General features: G+C 30.5%; 2 protein-coding genes and 1 pseudogene across 4 annotated transcripts; all 3 read right to left on the reverse strand.

Moving 5' to 3' along the window:
• Positions 1–4,944: 4,944 nt before the first annotated feature.
• On the reverse strand, positions 4,945–9,568 carry LOC113854896. Of its 2 annotated transcripts, XM_027486216.1 has the most exons (7): positions 9,240–9,568; positions 8,124–8,463; positions 7,367–7,518; positions 6,898–6,993; positions 6,162–6,415; positions 5,704–5,924; positions 4,945–5,471 (listed from the first exon to the last, which is right to left on the reverse strand). In XM_027486216.1, exons 2-7 carry the CDS (start codon positions 8,436–8,438, stop codon positions 5,103–5,105), a joined length of 1,407 nt encoding a protein of 468 aa, XP_027342017.1. In that variant the 5' UTR covers positions 8,439–8,463; positions 9,240–9,568; the 3' UTR covers positions 4,945–5,102. The 2 variants fall into 2 exon arrangements, with proteins under 2 accessions (XP_027342017.1, XP_027342018.1); XM_027486217.1 differs by lacking the exon at positions 9,240–9,568 and having other exon boundaries at positions 4,983–5,471; positions 8,161–8,298.
• A 1,449-nt stretch (positions 9,569–11,017) lies between these two features.
• Positions 11,018–15,662, reverse strand: LOC113855069 (ubiquitin-conjugating enzyme E2 13). Of its 2 annotated transcripts, none has more exons than XM_027486523.1 (6): positions 15,371–15,662; positions 15,198–15,300; positions 14,506–14,603; positions 14,335–14,435; positions 13,213–13,290; positions 11,018–11,439 (listed from the first exon to the last, which is right to left on the reverse strand). In XM_027486523.1, the coding sequence occupies exons 1-6, from the start codon at positions 15,411–15,413 to the stop codon at positions 11,362–11,364; spliced, it is 501 nt and encodes a 166-aa protein (XP_027342324.1). In that variant the 5' UTR covers positions 15,414–15,662; the 3' UTR covers positions 11,018–11,361. The 2 variants fall into 2 exon arrangements, with proteins under 2 accessions (XP_027342324.1, XP_027342325.1); XM_027486524.1 differs by lacking the exon at positions 11,018–11,439 and adding an exon at positions 11,560–12,016.
• A 2,274-nt stretch (positions 15,663–17,936) lies between these two features.
• Positions 17,937–18,701, reverse strand: LOC113855965 (annotated as a pseudogene).
• Between the last annotated feature and the right edge of the window lie 1,395 nt (positions 18,702–20,096).

Consider the following 20,096-nt stretch of genomic DNA (forward strand, 5'->3'; position numbering starts at 1 on the left):
GTATTTGATATGGGTGATCAAGTCACTACTAAGCATGCACTTAAGCAAGAGTTGGAGTCACATAACATAACGTGCATAATGCATGAAAATTTCTGAAATATGGTAACCAACGCATTGATTATTGGTTCTGATCCACGTTTACAATAGTTGAGGGATCAGCTTCCAAAGATCTGCAATCTACCAGATAAGCACAAATCCCAAATTTTTTTCCTTAAAGTAATTCAAAGGATATCATTAAATTAATTTTAATATTTTCTTTTACTCATCTAATTGAAAATAAATTGAATTTCAAAGAGACTTATTCTAACTTGTAATTAGATAAACATATATAAGCTCCAACCAATCTCTCTGTTTTTTATTTGATGGTGTACATGTTCAACCAATCAGTTCTTTCCCTTATCTGGAGGATATACTATATCAATACCCAAGATATAACATGTGATTATGTGATCGGGTCTTTATAATTTTATTTTTTAGAAAAAGTAGTTTTGATAATGTAAAAATACAACACTAATTTAAATATACTATTCAAAATCTATCCTTTCTCTGGTTTAAAGTTGAAGTAATCCACAAGTTGCAATTTTCCAAAGCAAGTAGGATTACTTTATAATGTTCAGCTTGCTGTATCATTGAACATGTGTTCATCAAGAGTTCAATTGTAATATATTATAATATAAAAAAATTATTATATTATTTAATAAAATCTAATAATATAAATACAGTTAATAAGTGATAATATATCATTTCTCATTAAATACTTGTTAAATTCATTAAAAAGTACCATTTTTATATTAAAATGTTATTTTAAATTTTAAATTGTTACTTTATATTTAATCATAAAAATATTTTTTATGCGATTTAAAACAATTGATAAATGCGAAGAAATAATCTAATTATAAGTGAGTTGCACAAGTTGAGTTCAATATTCATATTTTTTAAATAGGTGATACTAATAAATGGTTTAACAATATAAATTAAAAAAATAATAAATATTTTTTAATTAAAATTTATAGTATAAATATGATAGTACTTTTTTATATAAAAAATTACTTTTAATTTTAATTAATGTCTTAAAAAAATTATTCATATCTTTTGAAATAAGTCTACATTTTAAATTTAACTTAATTTAATGAACTAAATTTATATTCATATTTTATTTCCATGAAGAATTTAAACATTAAACTCATACATTCTCACAGTAAAAATTATTTGATAAAAAGCAAAAAAATTAAAAAATATTCAATGAAATATTTAAAAGGACTTATTTAAATTAATGAAATTGATTCATGACTTTTTATAAACTTTTTAATAGCTAATTGGCTTCAATAATTTTTAAAAAGTATATTAAAGTGTTTTCATTCAAATTTATTATGATAAATTTTACAAGAAAGCATGAATAAGCTTTCTTTGATAAAAAAAAATTGATAAATATTTAATTAAGTTAAATATTACATTAAAATAATATAATTTAACACACTAAAAGCTTAAAAAGGTTATTTTTAATGGAACAGTTTATATTTTAAAATTTATAATAAATATTTTAAAAATATTGATTACTATTTTTCAATTTTTTTACTCTAAATTATTAAATTCATATCCCTGCGTATTGTTATTTTTTTTAACTATTTGTATTAATTTTGGAGTGACGACATTGTCACACTTTTTATATAAGATGTAAAATGAATGTAGGAAAGAGATAAGAAGTAAATGAAGAAAAAAATGTAAAAATATAATAATAGATTATGTTATAAGAAAATAAGAGAGGAGTAAATTAATAATTAGATAATAATAATAATAAATAAATATTATAAAATATAAAGATTAAACTTTTGTTTTAGTTTTTGAAAGAGTTTGAACTTAGTATTTTAGTTTCTGAAATATTTAAAATGTTAAGTTAGTCTCTAATTTTTTTTTTATAATTTATTTTAGTATTTGAGCTCGAATTCTGCTAAGAAACAATAACAGAAAGCTGAATTATCATGTTAAATATAATGTTTGAAGTTCAGTTAGCAAAAATAATATTGAAGTGAATGTGACACCTTTAATTGTCAAATGAAGTTGTTATGATCTAAGTATCCTTTTGCCTAAAACACATCAGCATATAAGTTATCCGCCTTTAATCTTTCACTATTAGGGTTAGGGTTCTTGATTGCGATTGAATTTTATCATTTCTTCTATTATAGAGATATCTTGCCTTTATTATTAGGTTCTTTCTAATTACAAAACTCACGACCTTTCTAACAGTTTTAATTTTACAAAAATGGATGATAGAAATAATTTTTTAAATACTATAATCAAGCAATTGGAAAATAATTTTTCCTTTCTTTTTCCACGGCTGGTGACATCCTAATATCGTAGATTTAATTACTTTATGCTTTAGATCAAAAAGTATTAGAAATTAATTTAGAGATTACATTTGAGAGGTCATTTTATAGGCAATAGGTAACATCAATTTGAACAAATTTGACCTTTATCTGGTAAAGAAATGCTTAGGTTTTACTGCTCTTAAAATACAAAATGACTCACATAATGAATTAAGAATATTTTTTTTACCAAATATAATTCTACTTCTTCCACTATAACAAATTTTAATCTTTAAATATATGAATTTGGGTAAAATTCTGTATATGTACTTAGGGTTCTTTTTCAAGACAAATGAGGAAATATTTAATTAAGTTTGGGCAACAAAAGCTTTAATCAGAATAAAGTCGTTTCTGCTAACCAGATTTCTAACGTGTTACTTAACATGACAACTCAGCTCTTTATTACTATTTCTTAAAGAAGTTTGAGCTCTTAAACTAAAATGAACAATAAAAAAAAAAAGTTAAGAACTAGTATAATATTTTAAGTATTTCAAATATTAAAATGCTGAAATCAAACTCTTTCAAAAATTAAAACGAGAATATAAAACTTGAGTAGAGGAAATTACATCATTCCATTGTCAAACATGAACCTAATATCTTTATCCATGTTTGCTCAGTTTTATCAGTGACGCAACGTAAGCCAAAACATCAAATGCAGACCTAATTTAGCCATATTCACATTACGATAAAATACAAAATAAAAAATAAAAAATGGTGCTTGCTTGCGTTGTTAGTGGCTTCGGGTTTAACGCTACTCAAACTAATCATAAACCATACGTTCTGTGTGCACTATGTAAGTCAAAGTGGGATTTTCGTAGATCTCCACTCAACAGAATTTCCCCTTGAGCATTGTACCAAAGAGGAGTTATTAACTTAATATATTTGTAATTATCAATTAAAATTTATTAAAAAATATTAAATTAAAAATAAAAAGTAAAATATAAATAATATTTAAAAAAATTTAGCGTGTATTAACAAAATATGTTGTAAATATTTGTCTTTTACTGCAGCGTTTCCTTTGTCAAGGGCAATTATCTAATGAAACAGTCCTACATGGTCGTTAAAGCTCAGCCGATGCCCTTAATTATTATATATGAAGCCATTTTCAGACAATTTAAGCTAGTTTAAAACAAATTATTACTAGTTTATAAAAATGTATAATTTTTATAAAATTTTTAATATAACTTATTAAAATATCAGTTTATTTTAATAAATTTATGATTAAACTTATGACATAAGTGATATTTAAAAAAAATTATTGAATAAAATAAGTAAATATATTGAAAACACTAAAAATTAGTTTCTAGTTTGAAATAGTAAAAAATTCCCTTGCACTCCCTCCTTTACTCAAGACACTGGGATCTTTTCTAATCGAAATTAAGATATATAGAAAGAGACAGAATATGTGAGAGATGTTTCTTTCTTTGACAAATATTTACTAATCATGCATACGTGTTAGTGGAATCCCATGTAAGAAAGTAGAGCACCTCTGTCTATCCGTTATATATAAAATACTCTTCAGCCCCAAATTCTATTCTCTGTTCATTTTTTAATTAATTCCTACTCCTAGTCTTCAGGCTTTACAATGTTCAAAGAATTAACGTTAATATTTATTTCATCCAGCTGTTTATAAACAAATTCGATTATAGTATCGACTCTTACACTTCTTTTTTGCTGCATACCTTTTATACGTTTTAGATGTAACTAAACTAAATTCGATTATAATAATTTTTTATTAAATATTACAAATTTTGGCAAAATTGTTGAGTAAGAGAATAAAGAAGGGAGAACCTCAACTAGTTGGACACCTTAATCCAACTTAAGACAATGAATGCATGAGTCTATTTATTTATAATAAATTTCTAACTATTCCATGTCTCATATTATGTAGAACTCTTCTTTATTCACACTTTATTCTAAAAAATAAATATTTATTCAATTTTTAATAATAAGAAAAAAAAATTGAATGGAATGGAAAAAACTTGAACAAAGGCTGTTGGTATGTTCTGGTCAACATAAGCTGTTGAAAAAGATCTAAAACAAAACAGTGATAATGGACAAGGAAAAAGAAAAACGGTGATAGTTATTAGTTAATACTTGATACACACGAAATATTTGCATGGTCTGTTGTCTAGTTCCTAATTACACCCTATCTTGGTTTCGGAAAATTTTTGTATGGTCTTGAACTACTATGGTTTCTGATCAATAATAAAATAACATGTATACATTTTTTTTAAAAAAATTAAAATTTATTTACAAATTTGATTGTAAGACTTACTCCAATAATTTTTTTAAAATCTTATTTTAATAAGATTCTCCACAAAACTTGTTAGAATAAATATAAGAGCTTGCTGGAAAAATACAAATCACTTTCATTAATTCAAATAAGTTATTGTAAACATTCCATTGGTGCTTCTCAAAGATGCCAGAGGTCCAATGTAAATAACATGATTAGCATTTTAACTAAGTCTCTCTAAATCGTCCTCTTATTGCTAATTTCAATTTAGGGGATTAAACAATATAATAATCATAAAAGTTATTTTCTGCAGTAACGTAGAATATTTTGGACATGATTCTATTTGGTACTATAAATATATTGCTAGCGACAATTAGACATCTTTATGTGAAGAATATGTAATACGGTTCCCTTACTATTTGGAATTGGATAATGCCGCCTCCTAGACAAATTTACACATCAAGGGGATATACACTAATTTGGCATGTCTTGCATTATTAAGGCTAATGATTAGCGGGATCAAATACTACAGCACCAAGAGCTATCAAAACCCAGAAAACGAGAATACCTATGATAGCAGTTCTCAACAGCTGATCATAATTATTATATAAGCGGCCTTCTAATTCATTGGGTGGATGCAATGTTGGAGAATCCTCGGTGTCACTGTCACTTATTATACCCACTTCCCCATCTCCCCTGCTTGTCCCAGTTGAATAAGGTTGAAGCATATCCCACTTGCCAATATTAGAGCATTTCATGCAAGTGCAGCAACTTCCAAGATATGAAGGCAGTATCAGCAGATGGTCAGAAAGATCATTCTGATACGTCTCCCCTTCTATTTTCAACTTGTTCCTCGTAGCAGGCTTCAAAACCTGAATCAAATGCACAAATAAGTTTGTTTAGTAGAGCGCTTTTTACTTTATACCATATCTACTGCATGGGCTATTATTACTACTTACTAGGTTGGTGTGTTCCGCAGATAAGTAAAATTTTATTTAAACAAATAATTCGTTTGATATCCATTTCTTTTATGATCACCAACTCAATGCACCTTCTCTTGCTACTTAGTCATTGTGGGCAGAATAATCTGAAAGGAAAAGTTACCTGAATAAAAGTCTGGGCAATAGCATGAACATCTGCTGGCAGTCGTATGACAAACAAACAACCAAGGCGATTAGGAAAGTTGTCTTGCAGAAGGGAAGAACAAGATCTCATTATTTGCATGGGAATTTTTGCTGGAGATAACCCTTCACAATCCACCAACACTGTAATTTGAGGGTTGTCTGCATCAACCAAGTGCAAGACTCCATAGTCCACCTGTGATACTGAAATAACGGCCATCAAATGTCAGAAAACCATTGAATAAAACTATGACAAGAAAACAAAACATAATAACATTACGTAGAGAGAGAGAATAAGAAATGAAAAGAGGGAGGGAAAATATTGTCTCAACTCATAAAATAAAGCAAAATCTAGGAACCTTTTTATTTTGGTAATAAGCAAATGTGAGGGGTAAATGACAAGGGAAAAAAAAATACTGCATTCACAAAAAAATAACTTACTAACTGCCTGGGCAAATCGAGGTCTATCTTGAGATGACATACTGCATGCTAGCCCAAGCCTTACAATTAGGCAAGGTCTTCCCCTCACATCAGACCCATGCCAAAACACCATTTTTGACCACATTTTCAGTTCTTCTTCTGAGAGTATTCTGTAAGTTTCTCGCCATCTTATGGTTTTCTTGATTGAGGTAAAGAAGGATGAAAAATCATCATTACAAGCTGCATAAAATCTGCTAAGTTCATCATCATTGATTCTGCATAAACACCTACAAAATCATGGTCCATTGCAAGAGGAGAAACCAAGAAATTTTCTAGACTGGTAAATATGCAATTGCTAACTAAAAAGGCAATTCCTGGTCCTTGCCTAAAAGATGCACAAAATGGAATCACAATGAGAATACAAGAAACAATTGGCATAAAGTTACTGATTAAATTATATATTATTGGGAAATCTAATAGTCAAATACTATACTGTTAAATAAGTTCATAATTGGGAAGTGATGTGATGTTGTGATTAATTCAAATTTTACTCAATTGTGTTTCTCATTTCCCCTAAAAGAAAAGAGTGGCAAGTCTACAGCATCAGTATAAATCACAAATCACTTAACTGCATTAATATCCACTAGCCTGGTTTGAAACAAAAGGTTTCCTGAGTACCCATGATACTTTGTTGGAATGGCACAAATATGCACATAAATACAATTCAAATCGTGAATGCATGGGAACCATAAAATACCTTTCTGGTAAACTAAGCCCTTGATTTTCAAGCTCATGATAGAGTTGAGTCAACCAATTGTCGGGTTCTAAAATTTTAGGATCTGTCAAACTCTGACTGCAAAATGCAACAAATTTTAGAAGGTAGTAACTCTAGTTATGAAGATAAAAAGCCAAATCTTTAATTCAAGATTGATATTTGTACTGAATTCATAAGAGATCACAGAATTCACAGTGAAACAAATTGGGTAAATCACTCATGTTGAAACAATATTTCCATGCATCAAAGAAATCGAAAGGAATTCTATATACAGACTCAAATCCTGCAAACTGATCAATGTAATTTACATTTTCTACTTTTCCTAGGCTGAAAACATGGTTTTATGTTGGCATTAAAGCTCATAAAGGAAACTGTGTTTATGAATTAGAGAGTAAGGGATTAAATAAGCACACAATAAACATTAGCATGAAGAATCAGAGCATTCATTTACCTTGTATTCGTATCAACCTGTAAAGGAGATGGTTCCAAGTATGCTACTGAATCATGTGAATCGTTACTACAATCTGATGTTCCATCCCTATATTCTGATTTATCAGTAAGCACTGTTGCAATTGAAAGGGCTAGCAAAGGTCTTGATAGGACCTGACAGCAAGTTTATGCTCTGATGAATACAGCTAAACTTGAGATATTAGAAAACAGAAAAGATCTAGCACAAACATCAAAGAGAAGAGTCTTTAATCAATTTGATCCTCAACCACAATGGTAAAAGGGGGCAGGGAAAGTATCATAAAGTATTCATCAATAATTTTCATACATCAAAACCTTCAATATCATCCTTCACTCCTTCAGTGAATGGGAAGAAAGGGAGAGAAACTCACCTTTCCCTTTTCTCTTTCTCCGTTCTTCCCATTAAAGAAAAGTGTAAAGGGAGATGTAAGAGAGTGTGATTAACAAAGCTGATTTCTTTTCTCTTTTGGAAAAACCACAAGTCAATTGTTAAAACTTCACAAGGATGCTCCCAAATTATTCATTTTTCATGTCAGTTTAGTATATATATATCCTGAGATACACGGGAGCAAATTTGAGATTTTAGATATGAGATTGATATGAAAAATTCATTCCTAAATTTCAGGTCTGATACCAAACTGACCGTAACTGAAAATGATTTACTAGAATTATTGTGCTCTCCACTAAGATGTTATTCAAATATATTTTTGATGAAAACTTCACATATTTATATAACAAACCTGCATGCTTTTAACCAAACCCTTGAAGGGGGCCCACCTCTGAATCCATTTAAAAGGTGGATAACATAGGATTTGTAGAGCCTGAAGGCCTCGCCATACACATGGGCATCTTCTCTTGGAGAACCGCCTTATGATCTCTAAAGCAGCAACTTTAAGTGAAAAAAATGTGATCCGACCCACAGTACTTCTTCCAAAGTGCCCACGGATCAGCAAAATGAGATATTCATGGCTTCTTTGTGCAAAACTTATAGGATGAGATGCAATTAGTGAATTTTTGTGTTCAGGGATCCTGCTGAAGTCAGAAGAATCTCCCATGTAAACTGATGGCAGTCAAGTTTCCCTGGTAAGCAGCGCAAAAAAAGTATCTTTTCAAGTAGAAGAATAAATATCAAACGAAAATTAATAATCAGCAGCAAACAGCAAGGAGGAAAAATTTTAAAATGGCAAATATTTAAACACGAGAACAGTTTGCATTTATATTAGTTTATTTTGGGGTTAAAAGTAGCTTATAATCAAAATCTTGAGGAGAGATCCTAAAATTAAAGCAAATTTATAAACCTGCTAAATGTACGCGAAACAGGAATTTTACTTACTTAGTCAAAGAACAGTGTGTACAACAGGTACACCATCTTCCAAAAGGTTAATAAGTTGATCAAAAGAGAGAATATCATAAACCAAACACAGTACCCTCATCAAGGAAACAGGTTTTTAAAATTCATACCCCGTTCCAGAGCAAAGCAAACCATCCTATTATGCTAGACCGTTAACCATTCTGTTATCCTCATCACTAAATAGAACGTTGAAGAGCACGAGAGAAAGTTTAAGCGAACAAGATATGAAATCTGTAACAAATTTTTTGAAATTGAATTGTTACGCATTCAGGCAGGAACCTTAGATTCTTACATAGTAAAGGTTCAGCAGTTAAAAGTTCACTATGATGCCAATTTCTCATGAAATTCAAACGATAACCAAAATTAAAATTCGGAAGGAAGTGATTAGAATAATAGCCAGCACTTTTCCAAACAATTATCAAACTCCATCGAGACAAAGTTAAATTAATTTATATGAATAAATTTAACAGGCAAAGTAGTATGAAATAAGTTACAAAACTTTGACCTGAAAGAGAATTGCAACAGTTTTAAGAAGTCAGCGCATCTCCAATGGATCAATCCTCCTTCGTCGCCAAAAGTCAATGCTCCGTTGGCGCAGATCGCTGGTTTAGAAATGGAGGAACCTGGTTGAGTACCATCACATTGGTCGAAACCGTTTTTTTTTTTTTGGTGCGGACATGGGTTATTGGGCTTGAGTGGCTTAACTCATGCATCAAAATATAATAGCCCTTTTGTTGTTAAAAAAGAGTAATTACCCTTTTATTTTGACTAAAAACAACAGTACCCCTTTTATCTGCATTCTCGGCTAATAGTGTTAGTTACAGGCAATTGATGATAGATTCCAACGTTGATTATGACAAGCTAGAAATGCATAAGCCTTTCTTCTTCTTCTTCTTCTTCATTTTATTTGCTGTTTAATTAGTATATATTCCATAAAAGACAAAGTTTGTTTATTAATTCGCCGACAGTATTGATGCCACACTGGACTCCCCGTAATAATTATCATTTAACAATATGTTTTAATAAAGATGCTTTCAATAATTATACAATAATTTTGATTATTTATTTTGAGTAATTATGTTTTAATTCAAATAGTATTTTGTTATAAATGTTATTTTTGCGGGTTATTATAAATATGATTTGATAATAAATATTGTATAAAAAAACCACTATAAAATAAATAATTTTGGTAAAAAAATTATTCATTTTAAATTTTAAATGCTATATATTTATAATAGAAAATAATTAATAATTTTCTATAAAGATAGGAAAATATATATAATATAAAAAAATTCAATTTTTTTGAATTAAATTCATTTTTAATAATTATAAATACTTTTTTATACCATATATTTATTTAGTTTAATTTTCTCTTTCATTTGCCGAACAAGTAAAAGTAAGTTGTTTTTACTTCGTTTTTTCTATTTCAATCCATTCAAACGAGACATTTTTATTCTATTTTTATTTATATCCTTATTTTATTTTCTTGTATTGCACTTTTTTATCGTGGTATTTCTGTTTAAAGGGACTTAGCAAAATAGTGACAACTCAGCATTCATTGATGACCTACGGCAACAAGATGACGATGTGGAAATTTTTCTCCCTCCACCGATGAGAGAAATAGGATAGTGCGAAGCAAGAGGTAGGTTTTGAGAGGGTAGAGCAAGATATAAAATGCAGTGATTTTATATTTTACATGTTGGTCTAGTAATGACTGATTGAGTGAGATGACTTTGGATTCAATGTTCTAAAGATAGAGGAGAGGGACCACATGGATTGGGCGTCTCAGAATACACGATTACGTCATCGTCCATCCATTCAGGTGTTCATGCCATTGATAACCCCGAGAAACAATTCAGTATCAATTCCTGCTCGCTGCCATATATATATAAGCAGGATTAGGGTATAGACAAGCTCAACGTCAGCATCAATCCAAACATACCAGAAACAAGTACAGCCAGTTGAGGTCCATTACCATCTTCTCAAGTTATTGTAAATATTGCAATACATTACCTCACCATAAGTCCTATAAACCTTAACTACATAACCTGCCTTCAATTTTATTATTATTCTATGAATTACACCTCCATTTTAAAGTTTCCTTTTTGAAGTTTACTAAAATCCACATTAACACAACAAAATGTTTATTTGCAATTTAATAGATGTGATGAAGATATGCACATTTCATACTTAGGCGGCCATTCATACTTGTTATGTCTCTACCACAATCTACGTGACAGTAGTAATGACACGCTAGACAAAACAGGAGCAATATACAGGTAAAGAAAGCCTATATATAACAAAAGGCAGGGGCAAAATTCAGAATGCAACATCCACGATCACAATATTAAGCAAAAGGCAAAACTTGGCACCTAATCTCAAATTTTAACAAGGTCATTCAAATGAACAAACTAAATTTCCAATAAACTAGTCACCAAACATTGGCCAAGCACTTAAAATACAGTTGGTTTTTCCAGTTATGACAAATGACCACTGTAAAGAAGAACAACACGGAACTGAAGAAAGAAGCATGCTGTTAACTTCCAATGGCAGACTGGTGAACCAATCCATACATTAACTTGTATGTCCTTCAGTTCATAAAAGCAGAATGGGTAACCAGCTGTAAATCACAACATTTCTTGTGACTTCCGCACACAACGGCTAACCTTTTTCTTGAATTCATCTCTCCTCTCTCTCCACTCCTTCTGCAACATAAGATCACGACACCGGTCTGAGAAAAACTTTCAAAAAATTATATTTAAGCTGTCAAGACTGAAGCACTATATAACCCCAGACGTGGCACATTAATCAGAGAAGATATTAGAAACAACAATGTGTATTTATAAAATGTACTCAAAATAAAAATAATTACAGGAACATACGCTAAATCCTCTCCTCAATGTACTCCGACAAACGACACATACACTAAACTCCAGCTTTTATTTTGGGTCAAACAGGATATCAAGAAAGCCAACTAGATAGATTGAAGTTGAGCCCAGTGAAATTCTTCAACCAGGAACTAATTTTATTGTGACAGACATAATGTCAACTTGAAGTCTTGGCAATTTAAACCCAAGACACGGGTACTCAACCTGCCCCCCTCACCCATGTCAGAAAGTGTTAAAAACAGGATCTCACAGTACGACAGGGGGGGCCTTGAAAATAGTGCCGCAGCCCCATCAACCCCCCCACCACCCTTCCGCCAAGCACACCTCTCATAAATTCCATACCTAGTTATGCTACTACTGAAGTTATTGTTAACTGATACTGAGCTGCATTTTTCTGCAAAACAAAATTACTCTATTACTCAGAATGACACTTATCTTGAACATATCTTTAAATTATATGAAAAAATGGATTAATTATAAGATTGTGGCTCATTATTGTATATAATTATTAAAATATTGTTACAGAAAAAATTATTCATAATAGTCATAAATGTGAGATGGGGAGGGTGGGGTCATAGGGTGCAAGTTTTAATATTTTCTTGTGGGACTGGTTTTCCATCTTAAAACTTGAGGGGCAGGTGGGGTGTTGAATGCAATCTTGAAGGGTGGGTTGAGCAAAAACCTGCCCCTACTAGTCCCATTGCCAATCCTGCTGTCATCCTAATAAACTAAAAGAAACATTCTCGTGCTTTTTATTTGCTTCTGTGCTTCATAACTCCAATTATAAAAATTGAGTTTTGCTTAAATCAGAGCTATTTGAGCAATTTCTACTTCCCTCATAACATATTTCCTATAAACTATCCTATTAATATTATTTTCCTACTGTATTTAATCACTTGTGAAATTTATCCATACTAAAAATAGAAACCGCCTCACTATGTTATCTACTTCCTCTATTTCATATAAAATCTCATTTAGTATTAACACACATTTCAAGAAAATGATTAGCTTTACCAATTAATATAATAAAATAAATTAATTTCACTAAAATACCCTCATTAAAAGTACTAATATTATTGCAATAGTTAAGTGATAACTAAATTTAGAATAGTTTTAGTAGTCAGTTGACAAAAACTATCCTTAATAAATAAGGGTGTTAATTTTTTTTTTTAATATTCTAAAGTGACATAAAAAGTGTTCAAGCAACATTTAATGAGTCAGTGGGAATATTTATTAATAGGAGAAGAATTATACAAGCCTGTATTTTTGCAATTCCACATCTCACTATTTACATGCACTAGCTAATTGCTCGAGTACTTCAGCCACTAGATCCTCTAGAATTTAACTTCATATCAAATACCTAATCTTAAAGAAAATTCTACATAAGTTTGTTTTATTGTAACACCAAGTTCTTAAATCTATACATTGACAAAAAAATTCATTTCAGAGATAGCAACTGGGTTTTTGCATGCTTCTCATGAAAATTGTCGGTTCAGCTTTCCATCACTAGGATGTAAGTAAGTACCACATGAAAGGAGGAGAAAGGTTGCAGTAATGAAATCATTTAAATGTGAAAATGGTCAAACTCACCGCAGCTTCAACATTTGCAGGGGATTCGTCATTAGGACTAGAAAGCATTGATATTATACTTAATACTATACTCTCTACCTGCAAGATAGCATACAGAATATTTATTAATAAGCAGGTTTTAAATAGCTTTACAAGTAACTACTAACTGGAATGTCAAACCACTGGTGGTAAACAAGAAGTGGCTACCGTTTTAATACTCCAAATTAGCATAAGAGACGAAAGTGTTTGTTGTCTTTACAAGCACTTTAGTCATTTCTGTTTTGATAAATCATGTCAGAAAGCTCTTGCTTCAACCTTAAGACTTTCATTTATGGCTCTCCATCTCCATGAGTCATAAACTCAATAGTCAAAAGAACTGAAACCACTACCACTCATGGGGCTTTCAGTTTAACTTTATTCAGAGATTAATTAGAATATATTAATATGAAAGATAAGTAGAATACTCTAAGATGAGAGAGCTAGCTACTTAGCATACAGGAATTTTAACTTTTAATACCTAATTTACTAACACTTTCCTTTTCATAGAAAGTGCAATGCTGACAGAGCATAACAGCATTACTAGAGGATCTACCCTAGATTATGCATATGAAGCACACACATATGTACATTATATCCTACCAATAGCAGGCACAGACACAAATTATATTTTTGAAACATTGTTATAAAAAAAGATCACACATGCTAGTGCTATCAATGTTAAAATACACCAATCTACAACAATGGGACAGTAAAATTCACGTATTAATATGTAGTTTATCCGTTAATGCAATGAAATGATTGAAAAAATTAAGTCTTCTAGAATTCTTAATGCAGGAGAACATTGATGGACATGCCTGTAAATTTAGCATAACATGTTACCGCCAAATCACAGGAAGGAAAGTCAATAAATAAGTGTGTCAATGACTCATTGGTTTGCTTATGGTGGGTATTTACACATTTTAACTTTATTAATAAACAAAAGCATGCTGAAGGGAAATTAAACAATATTAATCATACATTTCTATCACGAAGTTAATTTAGGCAGCAATATCAAAGCAAAGCTCCCATTTGAATAATGAATGGCAGAGAGTTCTCATCACTAAAATAAATTAACCAAATTTATGGTTTTATGTTTCTACGTACTGTATGAACAGGTGTCCAGCGCTCACTTGCAAGCTCATAACCATTTGGGTCCTCACCAGGAGGATGAAGAATTGATATGCAAACGCGCCCATCCGGATATACTGCATTTTGAACAACATCATTCAACCTCACGTTTTAATCAAAGCAGGATTGAAACTGAGTAAAACCAACCATTGGGATGCCATATCTCTGAGGTAAATTTCACTGATGGCGGACTATTTGGGTAGTTGGATGGAAAGCTCATAATGGCATTGAAAAATCCCCCCTCACTACGAGAAATTCAAAGAATAAACAACCAAAAACTGCCGAGGTCAGTAAAACTCGAGTGCCATAAAGATCGTAGAAACAAAGTAAAATAGTAACTAGTAAAGCTAATTCAATAAGAGGAAAGGATGCTCAAGTGTTATAAATATCGTTGAAACAATCTAGTGCAGCCAAAAGAAACCAACTAAGAACAACCCCCAGCATAACAGCATAATCAATATTATTTTCATCAAGCATCCAAATATCATTTCCTTTACTTGGGATGAGATTATGATGGATGGCTAAAAGTTCAACATTCAATCCCCCCCCCCCCCCCCCACACACGTTTCTTCCCCGAACTCCCGAGAATTAAACAGAGCAACAAGAAAACTCACACAAAAACCAGTTTACTGGATTCCCCACGATTTGAGCAGAGAATAAACAAGCCCATCCATTAAAAAAAAAAATAAATAATTCCAACAAAAGTTTGAACCCCCCCCCCCCCCAACAAGAAGTGCAACTAAAAACGTGATCTTCAGGGGAAAGCCAAAACCCCAAAACACAGAATGAAACAAAGGAAATATAAAATAGTGTAAAAGAATAAATGAAAAAACGCTCACTAAAGAGTATCGGGAGGGCCAATTATAGTAACGCTCCATTCAAAAATATTGGCTTCGTCGACCAAACCGGCGGAAAAGCCATCAACGGGGTTCTTACAAAGATCTGCAACAAAGGGAAGCTCAATCAGAAAAACAAGCAGAGGGAAGAGTGGATTTGGATGGTCGGGCACAACCTTTGAGCTGCTTTTGAAGGAGAAGGCTAGCTTGGGACGACATGAAGATCGGAGAGAGAGAGAGAGAGAGAGTTGAGATTATGAACAAAGAATAAGTATGAATCAGCGAAGCCGACAGAGAGCTAGATGATATTTATTTATAGTGTGATATGAAGAGGCGAGAGGAAGAAAGGAATGTGAATGTAATTTAGATGGATGAGAATGAGAATGAGAAAGGAGAAAATGAAAATGATTCGGGTTTCCTCTGATGCGTGAGACCGGTCCGGGGGCCGCGAGCCAGTTTGAGTTTTAATTCTCTGCGACTTTTAGATTGCTGCATCAGCTGTGGCCTATCCTTCTTTTTCTTTACTTCATAATACCCCCTGCACTATACTATTCTAACAATAATTTTAAATTTTACTAAATAGATTATTTATTATATTTTTAAAATAATAAATATATGTATTATTCATATAATATTTATTTTATTAATAAAAACAATATTATTAAGAACAATTATTGAAAATTAGTAATTTTTTACATTTTTCTTCTATATTTATAAATTATTTTAGTTATTGAATTAAAAATATTAAATAGTGTATATAAACATCATCTTTAGAGTTAACATATTAAAAAAATTTTATAGCATTCAATGTTTTTGTTTCATATGATTTAATACAATAGATATAACATTTAAAATTATTTCACGGTTAATAATTAAATTCATGCATATTTCATCCATTACAGAATTAACTTTGTTTAAAGTTAATGTACATGGATTTTAAAATATTATATTAATATGAAATATTGTTATACCTTAATTGAAATTATTTATGTAGACTGCATTCGTAGTATAAATAAAATTTATACTAACATTTAGTTATAAATTATTATATAATAAACATTTATTATTTTTATCATAATTTTTTTAAAAAATTACATTGAAACTAAATTATAAATAATTAACAGTGTATAAAAATGAGTTAATTCAAGCTTGTCCTATCTACAAAATGGACAAAAATTTATATTCCCACATATTTAAGAGTAAATTAGTGGGCTGGCTCATAAGTCAACCAACTAAAAAAAAAATTGATAACACAATCGATTAATAGGTTAGTCAATCGAAAATAAAAAATTATTATAAATAATAAAAATATTTTAAAATTATATTAAAAAAATTAAATGTTTAATTAATGTACTAAATTATATTAATTAATGTTTATTACTTTAATGTACTAAAATGAGAAAAGCTAAGCAAATAAGTTCCCGCTAATTTTGATGGAATAAACAAATCGGCTCATTCGACAGAAATTAATTTGACAACCTATTTATACATAAATGTCAAAGATTATATTATTTGCATATACTACACGTTATATTTAATCAATTTTATTTTTATTGGACATAAAATACAATTGAATAATAATATGATTAAATGTTATGTTTTTAAATGTAAAATATAATTGACTTAAATGATTTATAGATCATGTAATATATTTGTTTGGATTTATTCAATATAAAATACAATTTAAATAAAAAAATTGATATGAAATGTTATATTTTTTTAGGTAATGTGTTTATTAGATTAATTCATTGTTTATTTTAGTAAAAAACATATTTAACTTTAAAACATTATTAAATGTTTTATTCAATAAATATGAAATATTATTAATTTAAAAACATTGTTAAATACTACATTAATTATGTAATTGTTTATTATATTTAGTAAATATAATGTGAATTATCAAATACATGGGTTTTATATTAAAAAATTGTATTATTAAAATAATATTGTACTTGTTAGCGTAGGCTCACGGCAATCTTACTGACAATTTTTTTAACTTGAGATTTTATATGCGTGTGTTCAATGAATTACTTGTGTGAGTTTAACATAAGAACAGTGCATATAAACCTGACAGAAATTATTTAAATGGTTAATACGAAGAACTAAAAATATGTGATTTTTTAAAGCGTTCACATGATTATTAGTTAATTATTAATATATAATTTTTATAATTATTAATTTGAGATTTATTTTTAATAGATGTCTTCTGCACATAAATCACTTTAAAAAAATCTACAAGGGTATCTCTTGGTCAATAATCGGATGACTATTCTCTTTCCGATGAGCTTTTCCTATACACACAGTAAATGGTTTATTTCTCCCAATAATATATGCATGCTCAAACGAAAAAATAAATACTGTTATATACATATAATTTTTTATTATATTTTTAGCACAAAAATTGTCAAATATTTAAGTAATTGTATAAAAGTGAACAAATGTACATTTAAATGATTGTCTATAAAAAAAATACCCATTTAATTGAATTAAAAACAAATATCAAAGTAATTACATAAAATTGAATAATTTTCTTAATCAATCACCGATGTAAAAAAAACTTAAATTAAATGTCAAATTACTTACTTTTCTTGTGATTGATTGGAGATATAGTAAAAATTTAGTTTTAATAATGGATATAAAATAAAAAATTAGTTTAAACTAAAGTCAAAACCCTGCTCCAAGTTACCCCCTATTGTTGAATAGTGTAAATATCACAGCACTCAAACACAAACCCCACCTCCATCAATGGCAAAAGGTTACTAAGATCTCACGAGGGGAGTAACACTCATGCATAAGTGAAGGAGTGTCGAATACAAAGGTAAACGATGCAGGACACGCGTGCTTGAAGAAATCCGTGTAAACCGACGCCTTACACGTGTCTGTACTGTTGTAACTATTACTGCAACAAAGCTCGTCCGTGTGGAAAGCCTCGCACCCACTCTTACATGAAACCACGGTCCCATCATGCACTGGCCAACGATGCTGCATCGGAGGGGGACACGTGGCAAGAAGGTTGTTGCAGCAACCCACAACGGGGCACACCCCTCTGCCCTGCCTCGGGGTAACCGTGATGGGCACGTTAAAACCATGGACAAGGCTAACACCATAAGCAGAGAAGTTGGAGTGACCGTGGTGCAGGCTGAAGTGAGCCGCCGTGGCAGGGGTGGCCCCACCCATTCCGTTACAGTGGAGGCGATCGTTACAACTACCTGTTGCACATAACAAACTATCGTTGGTGGAGTAGTTACAAAGGGTTCGGGCCCATAGTCAACCGGCCCAATGGGTGTTAGGGATGGAGATGGAGAGATGAGTGAGAGAGTGGAGGATGAAGCCACCGTGCTGGAGCACTTGGTGGCCCCTGTTGGCCTGAATTGCCAGCCAGAGTGTGTCGTTGCACTTGTTTATGATGGTTAGAGTGAGAGGAGTGTAAGTTGCTGTGGAGAGGGTGCTCAGGATGAAGATTGATGCTGTTGCAGCCTGTGACAATGTCAGTGAAGAGGGACCCATTGCCGGATCTGCGACTTTTGTTCTCTTCACACTTAAAGCTGGGCTCTGTACTTTTTATTTGGAACCAAAGATGCTAGGTGGAGTAGGTTAATTACTAGTTTAACACTCTTCTTTTTTACTTTATTTTTAGTGTCAACAACTTTATTTTACTTTTTGTTTATCTTTATAATTTACCCTGCTTATGAAATTTGGATCCGGATTTCATGCAGTCTGCGCAAGAACTGCACCTGTGTATTTAGGTAAAATTTTATATTTTTGTTTAAATAAAAATGTAAAAACTTAAATAAAAATAAAAAATCACGTAACAAGACGGTGTAGTTACTGCACTGAATTCAGATCCATAAAATTTACATTTCAAATTTTTGCTTTATCTATACGTGTGAAAAGGGATTAAATTATATTAATGTAAGATATACTTGTTTTTATATTATTTAATTACTTTTTAGTAAATAGTATAAAATATATATTTTTAAGATATATAAAAATAAAAAAATTAATTATGTATTTATAAATTTTCAATTTTAAAATAAATAATTAAAATGATATTTAATTATAATTTAACAGTTAAATCGATAAAAATTATTTTTTATATTAAGTTATTAATCTCTTCAAAAAATGGTATTGTTGAATAAAATATATACAAATAGATATTAATAAATTATATGTTGAAACAAAAAATCAGTATACATTATTAAAATAATATCATTCATATGAATCAATAATTGAGATGATAAAATTTAATTTTAATAAAAATTATTAAAAATACCATTTTATTAAATTTAATGTTAAATTTTATTTGATTTTATTTATATAATTACTTTGTATAGAATTTTTATTTTTTTGTATTACCTTTTTAATCAATTTAATTATATTTCATCTTATACATATTAATACATCCCACAACCCAACTTGTTGTTTTGGGTCAGTAACCTCAGCCCAATCAATAAATTTGTATTATGGCTTACGCTTATGATATGGCCCCTCATCTGGCTCAGCTTTGTGGCCCAAAATTTTTATTGTAAGTTTTGGTGCATATTTTATCTTTGCCAATTGCCATACACTAAACATATTTATTATCTTTGCCATACGCTTATGATGTATTTAAATTATAAGTTCTAACTACTACCACTCAACAACTTTTGCACTTGAGAGCCACCTCCGGGACTGAAAACCTACCTAGACCTTTAAACTTCATCTCTCCAGTGCCCTTTTCTTCTCTCACTTCAATTCCCAAAGTCTCACTATGCTACCTCTGTCTCTCATTTCCGATGTAAGACATTATTAATATTAATTAATATGACTTAGGGAATAGAGAGATTAATCTTAATCACTCCCACCAAATTAATTAATTTGTGAGTGAAGACAACGAAACCTATACCTCTCTCAGCCGCTAGC

This window comes from Abrus precatorius, unplaced genomic scaffold (assembly GCF_003935025.1).
Source record: "Abrus precatorius isolate BTA unplaced genomic scaffold, Abrus_2018 Scaffold11, whole genome shotgun sequence".
Classification (NCBI taxonomy): Eukaryota; Viridiplantae; Streptophyta; class Magnoliopsida; order Fabales; family Fabaceae; genus Abrus; species Abrus precatorius.